Source organism: Galeopterus variegatus, unplaced genomic scaffold (assembly GCF_000696425.1).
Source record: "Galeopterus variegatus unplaced genomic scaffold, G_variegatus-3.0.2 Scaffold1888, whole genome shotgun sequence".
Lineage (NCBI taxonomy): Eukaryota > Metazoa > Chordata > Mammalia > Dermoptera > Cynocephalidae > Galeopterus > Galeopterus variegatus.
Window position 1 is genome coordinate 284,299 of NW_007727999.1, and position 10,889 is coordinate 295,187.

Genomic DNA, 10,889 nt, shown 5'->3' on the forward strand with positions numbered 1-10,889 from the left:
TAGAGTGCGGCGGCGCTCCCGCCGAGGGTTCGGATCCCATATAGAGACCGGTCCGCTCACTGGTTGAGCGCGGTGCAGGCACGACACCGAGGGTTGCGATCCCGTTGCCGGTCGCGGTGCAGGCGCGACACTGAGGGTTGCGATCCCGTTACCAGTCATGAAAAAAGACAAAAAGGAAAAAAAAATAAAAGAAAAGTTTAATGTTAACACTGGTATTTAGATCCCCGCTTGGTTGGCTAAGGAATATCATGCCATTACTTTTTACAGCCAGGAATTGATGGCACAGGGGCATAGAAACTCAGAGGTTTTCTATAGCAAATAAGGTCTTGTTATTTACAGCCTGTTGCTCACTACAGTTAATCAGTGAAAGGGTTTTTATTTGTTTGCTTGCTTTTTCATGATCAGGAAGCTCTTAGAATCCCAGTCCCCTGCTTCTTCATTTTGATTCCCATTGGCTTTAGGCATTTTCCCCACGAGATATCATTTTTCTTTTCCTGTTTTTTTTCTAACAATTGAGCTTTTTACTTGGCACAGGCAAGAAATAACTCAGAATGGAGCTTTATTGTGGCCTCTACCTTCAGAAACAGGACGTGATGAAGCACATCTGATATTATTTCCAAGGATTTTGAATTTTGTTTTCATTGTTTGTATTTAACTCCTAGTATTTTTCCATATACAGACATTTTTTTATTAAGCCATAGAGTTCATAGCATTTTGTATTCAGCGACTTCCACACTTCTAAATGTTTTCTCTTTTCCATGCTTTTATTTCTTTTTCCTTTTCTTTCTTTCTTTTTTTTTTTGGCAGTTGGCCAGTAAGGGGCCAAGCCTTTATTACTTTTAATGTCATAATGTATTTTACTGAGTTGAGTTGAAGTCATCATTTATTAAATTTTCCCTGTTGTTGGGACTGTCTTATAGGCTATTTTCAGGTTTTTATTAGAGATAATTCTATAAGGAACATCATCTTAATATGGTTTCTTGCTCCTGTAGAATAATTTCCTTAAGATTGCTTCTTGTGAATAGAACTTGTACCTCATTCTGACCCTTGCTGTGTAATTATAAGCAAGTTTATTTCATTTGAGCACCTTTTATGGTAAGTTAGCTATATAGAAAATAGTGACTAATCTGTGAATCCAAATAGGAATATGAGGGGCTTGCCAGAGACGTCAGTGTACAGCAAAATTGGAATTGTACTTTCTTGTTTACAGCTCCTTAACTTTTGTTTCAGTGATTGACATAAAACTGGAAAAGCCTCAAGAGCAACCAGTCAGTGAAGGAGGCTGTTCCTGCTAATGCCCCGTGGCATCTTCAACCCTTCTTCAGAAGCTCACTGCTTTGGCCCCCTTACTCTTTCATTGACTGCAGTGTGAATATTGGCTTGAACCTTTTCCCTTCAGTAATAACATATTGCAATTCATCATTGCTGCCTGTCTCGTGGAGATGATCTATTAGCTTCACAAGCACAAAAAAAGTCAGTGTCTTCATTATTTATATTTTACAAAAAGCCAAAAGATTCCAGCATATTCCAGTGATAACTTTAAATATTAGACACATTTTCTTAACATTTTTTCCTTTTTTAATGTTATAATAATGTACTTCAAAATGATGGAATTCTCAACAGTATGAGTATGGCTTGGTTAAGGAACGATATGTTCACAGCAGCACTTGCCTACCTACTTGATCTCTCCCTCCTTTTCTCACCTCTCCCTTACCCCCATCCCTATTGTTACCCTCCCTCCCTTAAAACAAACAAAAGGTGGCAAAGCAGCAGTCAGACCAAGCCCACTGGAAGTATCCTTCACTTTTACAGATACCACTTTCTGTAGGCCATGGGGCTAAGATGCCCCAAATTATTCTTGAGCACTGATATAAATTACTTAGACCTTCTTTGAGGTCAAAACTCAGCTATTATGGTGGGCAGTGCTTGAATGAGAAAAGGGTTCTGGTTCATCTTCAAAATGAGTCCTAATGAACATTCTGAATACAAGTAGAGGAACATAAAATGTATTTCTGACCGAAACAAATGACCCTTTCACATGTGCTTTATTAGACTCTGGGAGAAGAGAAAAACCAAGTACTTTAGAACAGATTTTTAATATTTAACTCTTCATGATAAAATTGTATAGTTCTAATGAACTGTTTCTCCCAAAATTTTTAAATTGTCAAGATAGGGTTATTCTGTTTGTTTAAAAAGAAAAAGAGCCATTTTAAGCAATAGAATTCACTTTTTCTTTCTTTTTCAAACATGCTATGCAGGCAAGGCAGTATAAAAGTCTAATTTCTTTAAGAAGAGCCAGTGGAAGAATTTAAATTTGGTACCATGATCAAAACTACTGTAACTAGTGGAACTAATGATATCTAAAGCTTACCAACAGAAGAACCCTCAGCAGAATAGCAAATACTTTGCTCCGGACGTTTGAGGTCAAATTGAGGATGGAAACAGCTTTCTTGTAAGCCCCTGGAGGCAGATCAGAAAAAGCGTACATAGAAGAGGGAAAGAAGAGAATGGAAATAAAACTCAATATTATGCAGATTTATGCCTTATTTTTTTAACATTTTTTAAATGTTGGGTCTTTCAGGCTGGTTTTGCTTTTTATTAGATCTGTATAGTTTGGTTAATTAACTAGTGATTTAGTTTTATATTTAAGCTACAATTAATCTTTTCTTTGGTGATATTTATTTCTCTGCCTTTTTAAAAAAACTATTTCAGTTTTTAGATGTTTCTGTTGAATCTGTTTAGAGCTTCATCACCATGGCAATATGTTCTTCCCTTAAAACACTGCAAACAAACATACTAGGAGTGCACCATTTTAATCTTTACTAGTTATTGTGAGATTGCTGTGTAAGTTAATAAACACATTTGTAAATACATTGTTTGCAGGAAGAACATTTCTGAGTTACAGCTCAGGAAAAGCCTGCTGAATTTATGTTGTAAGCATTACTTAACACAGTATAAAGATGAAAAGACAACAAAAATATCTTCATACTTCCTTATCCCCTCATTGCAACAAAACCCTTAACTGGGAGAACCTTATTCCCCTCTCTTTCTTCTTCCTCCTCCACTTCCCAGTTATTGTCATCTTGTAATATTCAGAGAGCACTTGGATTATGGACCTGAGTAGAGAAATGCTTTCAGATAATCATTAGCCCACATACCAGTAACTTATACTCAAAGATGGGATGGAGTTGTAAAGTGCTTTTATAATACAATATTGTTGTTAAAGGCAAGGGTTCACTCTTTTGTTTTATTTTGACATGGCATGTCCTAAAATAAATATCAATTAAATATGGCAAAAAAAAAACAAAAAACAAATACATTAATATTCCATTCACTCATATTTATTTTAAAATGTGCTGTACTCCAGCAGCTAATCAAAGAATCCTAGTTGACATAAAAAAAATTTTCCTTCATAGTAAAACTTTGTTTTAACAATTTGGTAACTTCTTCCCAGATAGTGATTTTCATTTAGTTAGCATTCCTTGCTAATAGTATTTAGAGTCTTAATACCAAAAATAAGATGCAAAACTTGAAAGTAAACCATCACAACATTTAATTTTTCAAATGCATTAACAATTTGAAAAAAACAATAAGAAGGAGTATTCAGGGCTTATATGTTTATGAGGATCTAATTATGTTTGACCATGTTCTACTAGAGTTAATATTACACACTGAATGAACACTGCCTCAAAAGAAAAAGTGAGTATCATCTGTCTGCCATTTGCAGCAGCATGGATGAGCCTGTAGAAAATTGTTAAGTGAAATAAGCCAGACACAGAGATATACCACATGTCCTCATTAAGTGGGAACTAAAAAATCAATTATAAAGAACAATCGCTATAATATGCTGAACTTTCAGAAGGAGAGATCAGAACTGTGGTTACTATAGGTGGGAAAGGGAGGGGGATTAGCAAGAATTTGGTTAACTGACACAATGATTACATTTTTGTAACGATGAATATACTAATTATTTTAATTTGATCACATTGTACACAAGTATTGACATGCAACTCTGTACCCCACAAATATGTATAATCAATTGTTTCAATAAAAATTTTTTAAAAATTAGAAAAAGTGAATACCATCTGAAGCAGAAATACTTCCAGAAAGACAACCAGTGATTTAAAGATGATGTAATAAGTATCAAGGAGATAAGATATTAGCAATATGGGACAAGAATAAAACATCATAAGATAACCAAAATAAGTGTGAGAAAATGTAATAGTTGCAATAAGGAACACATAAAAGGGGTAAATGGTAGAATGGATTCCGTTGAGTGAATTAGTGAGTTGGAACATTAAACTGAGGAACTCATTTCTCAAAAAGCAGAGAAACAAGAAAGTCAAGGAGGATAATAGTTTGAAGTGACAACATCCAGTAGCAATTCCAGAAAGACTAAACAGGAAGAATTCAAATACTAAAAGAATTCTGAACATGGTATGTATAATAGGCATCTGCATATCTTCTGAATGCAGCTTCTGAAATGGCTCCTGATCCCTGCCTCTTGGTATTCAGGCCCTTGTATTATTCCCTTCCCTTGAGTATAGGCTTGGCCTAGTGACTTGCTTCTAAGGAATGGAATACAGCAAAAGTTATGAGATGTCACTTCAAAGATTAGGTTGTGAAAGACTATATCTTCTGTGTTGTTCACACCATTTCTCCAACTCTTTTCTCTTGCCTCTCTATGAAGCAACCTGCCATGTTATAAGCTGCCTTTGGAAAAGCCCATGTAATAAGGAGCTGAGGGTGGCCTCCAGCCAGCAACCGATGAGGAACTGAGATCCTCAGTAAAACAGCTCTCAAGGAACTGAATGAAAAACAAACCATGGATGAGAAAATGTTCGCAAATATATTTGATAAAGTGCTAGTATTCAAAATATATGAAGAACTCTCATAATTTGGTAGGAAAACAATCCAATAAAAGCAGGCAAAAGATTTGACCAGACACTTCACTGAAGCATATAGACAAATGGCAAAAAAAAAAAAAAAAAGATGAAAAGATGCTCAACGTCATTGTTCTCTAGGGAAATGTAAATTAAAACTACAATGAGATTCCACTATACACACATTAGAAAAGCTTAAATTAAAAAGACTAACCATACCAACTATTGGTGAGGATGGGAATAACGAACTCTCATGTACTGTTATGTGATTTTGGAAAAACAATATGACAATTTCTCACAAAGTTAAATATATACTTATACAACCCATCCATTCCATGCCTAAGTATTTATCCACAAGGAATGAAAGCATGTGTCCATATGAAGACTTGTACACAAATGTACACAATAGCAGCTTTATTTCTATTGGCTAAGAAGTGGAAACAACCCAAATGCCCATTAAAAGTTGAGTTTATAAACATGGTACATTCATACTATGGGACACTGCTCAGAAACAAAAGGAATGAACCATTGATACCCACAACAACATTGATGAGTCAGGAGAACTATCCTTAGTGAAAAAAGTTGGGCAAAAAGTACGTACTTTATGATTCCATTTATATGAACTTCTAAGATATACAAACTATAGTGACAGCAGATCACTGGATGCTTGAGGATGCAGGAGATTCGAGGAAGAGTGGGAAAAGTATTACAAAAGGACATGGAGAAATTTTGGGGGGTGATGGGTATATTTATTACTTGATTGCAGTGGTATAGATTCATAGGTGTGTACATATGTCAAAAGCTATCAAGTTGTACACTATAAATACACTAAATATGTGTAATTTTATTGTATGTCAATTGTATCTTGGTAAAACTGTTAAAGAATATATAACTAACAAGCTCATAGAGGAGGGAAAATTGAATAATAAAACGACTCATCTGAAGACCATAAATAAGAAATAGACATCCAAACACTACTGATTCTTCCAATTCACATACATGGCATATTTCTCTTTTTATATAGGTCCTCCTCTAATTTTTCCTAGCATCTCAATAATATTTGCTGTTGGGGTCTTAAGCAAATTTGTAAACTTATACCTGAATAGTTTCTGTTTCTTTTTATGGTAATTAAAGGGACTTGTGTTTTGTGCTTGTTTTTAGTTTCAGTTTCCAGTTGCTTGCTACTGGTGTAGACATACAATTGATTGCTGCATATTGACTTAAACTTGCTTAACTCATTTATTAGTTCTAGTAGTTTTTAGTTAATTCCTCAGTGTTTTTTTTACATAAACAATCATGTCATCAGCATATCTTCCTTTCCAAACCTTATGCTTTCTATTTTTTATTTTTTTCTTGCCTTATTGTATTGGCTAAGACCTCCAGTACAGTGCTGAACAGAAGTGATGAAAGCAGATTACCTTTCCTGTGTTCTTAGGGGATGACATTCAGCATTTCAGCACTTATTAACAGCACTTAATGCGTTAGCTCAGTGTGTGTTTAGTAGATTTAATGAGATATAATTTACATAGCATATAATTCACCCTTTTAAAGTATACAATGTAATAGTTTTTGGTATATTTACAGAGTTGTGCAATCATCACCACAGTAAATTTTAGAACATTTTCATCACTCTAAAATGAAACCCTGTACCCATTTGTAATCACTCAACATTTTCAACCAACCCATGCCAACCACCACCCCCAACCCTAGACAACCACTAATTTATTTTTGGTGATTATTCTGGACATTTTATATAGACAAAATCATGTGATACTGATATATGGCCTTTTATGACTGGCTTCTTTCACTTAGTATAATGTTTTCAAGGTTCATCCATGTTGTAACATGCATCCGTACTTCACTCCTTTTTATTGTATGGATATACCACATGTTTATTTATCCATCAGTTGGTGTATATTTGTTTCCACTTTTTAGCTATTATGACTAATGCTACTATGAACATATGCTTATAAGTTTTGTGTGAACATACGATTTTATTTTTCTTGGGCATTTACCTAGGATGGGAGTTGCTAGGTCATATATAACTCTGTTTTGTTTTCTTTTTATGATAGACTTTTTTTTTTAGAACTATTTTAGATTTACAGAAAAATTGAGGAGAGAGTTCCCATATACCCCACACCCAGCTTCCCCTGTTATGAAATCTTTCATTAGTAAGGTACATTTGTTAAAATTACTGAACCAAGGGCCGGCCCCGTGGCTCACTCGGGAGAGTGCGGTGCTGGTAGTGCTGAGGCTGCGGGTTTGGATCCTATATAGGGATGGCCAGTGCGCTCACTGGCTGAGCGTGGTGCAGGCAAAACCAAGCCAAGGGTTGTGATCCCCTTACCGGCCAAAAAAAAAAAAAAAATTACTGAACCAATATTGATACATTTTATTAATAAAAATTCTTACTTTATTTAGATTCCCTTAGTTTTTAATCTCATATCATTTTTCTGTTTTAGGACCTTATCCAGGGTACCACACTACATTTAGTCATATGTCTCCATAGTCTCCTTGGGCTGTTAACAGTTTCTCAGATTTTTCATTGTTTTTGATGACCTTCCTGATTTAAGGTAGTGCTGGTCAAGTATTTTGTAGGATACTCCTCTATTGAAATTGACGGCTGTTTTCTCATAGACTGAGGCTATAGGATTTTGGGAGGAAGACCAAAGAGGTAAAGTGCCATTTTCATCACATTTTGTCAAGGGTACATACTGTTAAAATGATTTATCACCTGGCTTGTTGACCTTCTTCACCTGGCCAAAGTAGTGTTTGTCAGGTTTATCCATTATAAAGTTCTCTCCTCTCCACCTCCAGCCTTTCCGTATGCATTCTTTGAAGGAAATCCCTGTGTGCAGCCCACACTTAAGGAGTGGGGATTTATGCTTCTCCTTGAGGGGGTAATATCTGCATAAATTATTTGGGATTTTGCAAGGGAGATTTGTCTCTTCTTCTTCATCTATTTATTTTTTCAATAATTTGTATCAGCATGGACTCATGGATATTTATTTTATACTTTGGTTTATAATACAATACAGTATTGTTCTGGCTTTGGCCATTGAGAACTCTTTCAGTTGGCTCTTTTGTGCTTTTGACATACCCCCATCAATGTGGATTTATTTTATTTTTCTTTTGTTTTTGAGCACTTCCTTACTTTATGGCACCACAGGATGCTCCAAGCTCATCTTGTTATTTCCTTACCCAGTCCTAGAATCAGCCATTTCTCCAAGGATCCCTGGCTTCTTTAATTGGAAAACTGGCATTAGAAATTTTGTATTAAAAAACAATGTGTGGGGCCAGTCCCATGGCGCACTCGGGAGAGTGCAACGCTTGGGTGCGCAGCGGCGCTCCCGCCACGGGTTCGGATCCTATATAGGCATGGCCGGTGCGCTCACTGGCTGAGTGCAGTGTGGCCGGTCACAGAAAAGACAAAATAAATAAATAAATAAAAAATAACTGTGTGTGTGTGCTTATTTCTACTGGGGTGTTTCTTCTAGGCCCTCTCAGCTGACAGAATAAGAAGATACATGTGTATGTACTAACATGGTATATACCCATATCTGTAAATATTTCTGTATGTAGCCATCTGTCTATTAAGGTAACCATGAATTCATACCAATGTCTCCAACCCTAATCCATTACCACAAGGATCATTCCAGCCTCCTCCCCTCGCTTTTCTGTGAATTCCCACTCTACCAACAAGAAACCTGGACCCCAGTTGCTCTAGGGATTCTGATGTGCATCTTTGACTTAGTTTGTACTTAATATTGTACCACTTCACATAAGATACAGGAAACTTACGACAGTATAGTTCTATCTTCCCACCCCACCTCCCTGTCCTCTACTATTTTTTGTGATTCATTCACCACTTTGCATATACTTATCAATAATGAATTCTCATTGTTAAATATTCCATTTTATAAATGTACCAATGGATTCATCTTTCTAGAATTTGAGTTGTTTACAGTGCTACTATGAACACTTGCGTACCTATTTTTTGGTAAACATAAGTACACATTGCTGTTGGGTGTACCCTAGGAGTAGAATTGATTAGTTATAAGGTATGCATATGTTTGGCTTTACTGATGAATTTCCAAAGAAATTATACCAGTTTACACTCATTCCAGCAGTGTATGAGATTTCTAGTAGTTTCCCATCAGTTCTTAATGTTGTCTGTCTTTTTCATCTTTAGCCATTTAGGTGGAAGTGTAATGCTACCACATTTTAATTAAAAACTTTAAAAAAACAATGTGCCAACCAAACCAAATGATGGGTGGGCTAGATGTGGTCCATAGGCCTCCTCCAGATCAGACTGTATTGTCTATGAAGATTAATGTTTGTCTTAATACATGTGTGTAAATAATTTTTAAATTGTCTACTGGACAGCTGGAAGAATAAGAAATTCATGTGGCAGTCCTACTAATGGAGAGATTTGCAGCAAACTGCATCTGGAGTATCCGTTTGCACTGTTACTGCTCTGCTCAATGGGGTGAGTTGAGAGCACCATAGCAGAAGTGTGGAGAGATGCTTTTGGGGAAAGCCAGGACAGAGGACAGTAAAGTGAGGAAGAAGGGACTTCTGCAAGTGGACCAAAAACATATCCCTTTATAGGGGATAAAGAGTAATCTAGTTTTGTTTTTTCACTTCTTTCTTTTTTCTTTGGTTTCCCAACCATTTTTGTTCATTTTTATTTGTATTTATTTTTGTGGGGTACAGTGTGTTGTTTCAATATATGCATATACTTAGGATAGATAGCATATTTTATACCTGTTAGTTCACCTCTTCACCTCCCCCTTCTCCCTCCCTCATCCCAGCCACTGGTAACCATTTATTCTACACTCTACTTCTATGGGAATCACTTTTTTTTTTTCTTAGATTCTACATATGAGTGAGATCATGTGGTATTTGTCTTTCTGTGCCTGATTTATGTCACTTAACATGATGGTTTCCAGTTCCATCCATGTTGCTGCAAATTTCTTTTTATAGCTAAATAGTATTTCATTATGTATATATACCACAGTTTTTTAATCCATTCATCCATCGATGGGCATTTAGGCTGATTCCATTTCTTTGCTATTGTGACTAGCATTGCAATGAACGTGGGAGTGCAGGTGTCTTTTTTGATATATTGATTTCATTTCCTTTGGGTATATACCCAGTAGTGGGATAGCTGGACTATGTTTTTTCCATAATGGATGTAACAATTTACACTCCTGCCAACAATGTAAGAAGGTTCCCTATTCTCCACATCCTTGCCAGCATTTGTTATTTTCTGTCTTGTTGATAACAGCCATTCTAACAGGTGAGATGATATCTCATTATGGTTTTAATTTGCATTTCCTGGATGATTAGTGATTTTGAGCATTTTTTCATGTCCTTATTGGCCATTTGTATGTCTTCTTTTGAGAAATGTCTACTCAGGTCCTTTGTCCATTTTTTTTTTTTTTTTTGTCTTTTTCCGTGTCCGGCAACAGATCGCAACCCTCAGTGTCGCCCCCGTACCGGACCGGGACCGGCAACGGGATCGCAACCCTCGGTGTTGCCCCCGCGCCTCGCTCAGCCAGTGAGCGGGAACCGGTCTGTATGTGGGATCCGAACCCTCGGCGGGAGCGCCTCCGTGCTTCCCAAGCGGCGCACTAGCGCAGTGCGCCACCGGGCCGGCCCCCTTTGTCCATTTTTTAATTGATTTTTTGTTGTGTTGTCATTTTGGTGTTTTTTGGTGTTTCTTTGTTTGTTGATTTTTTCTGAGGTTTTTCCTGTTGAGTTCCTTATGTATTCTGGATATTAGCCCCTTGTCTAATGTGTAGTTGCAGACACTTTCTCCCATTCTGTAGGTTGTGTCTTCACTTTGTTGATAGTGTCCCTTGCTGTGCAGAAGCTTTTTAGTTTGATGGAGTCTCATTTGTGTATTTTTGCTTTAATTGCTTATGCCTTTGTCATCTCACTCAAAAAAGCACTGGCCACTCCCATTTTGTATAGCATTTCTCCGATGTTTACTTCTAGTAG

General features: G+C 36.6%; 1 protein-coding gene across 2 annotated transcripts in view; it reads left to right on the plus strand.

Annotated features, from left to right (window-relative positions):
- RAB6C (RAB6C, member RAS oncogene family) overlaps nucleotides 1-3,292 on the plus strand; it is an 86,828-nt gene extending 83,536 nt beyond the window's left edge. For both annotated transcript variants that reach the window (XM_008579449.1, XM_008579448.1), the window contains exon 8: nucleotides 1,231-3,292. In XM_008579449.1, the coding sequence (XP_008577671.1) occupies nucleotides 1,231-1,295 (65 nt within the window). In that variant the 3' untranslated portion in view covers nucleotides 1,296-3,292. The remainder of the gene's footprint in view (nucleotides 1-1,230) is intronic.
- Nucleotides 3,293-10,889: the final 7,597 nt, after the last annotated feature.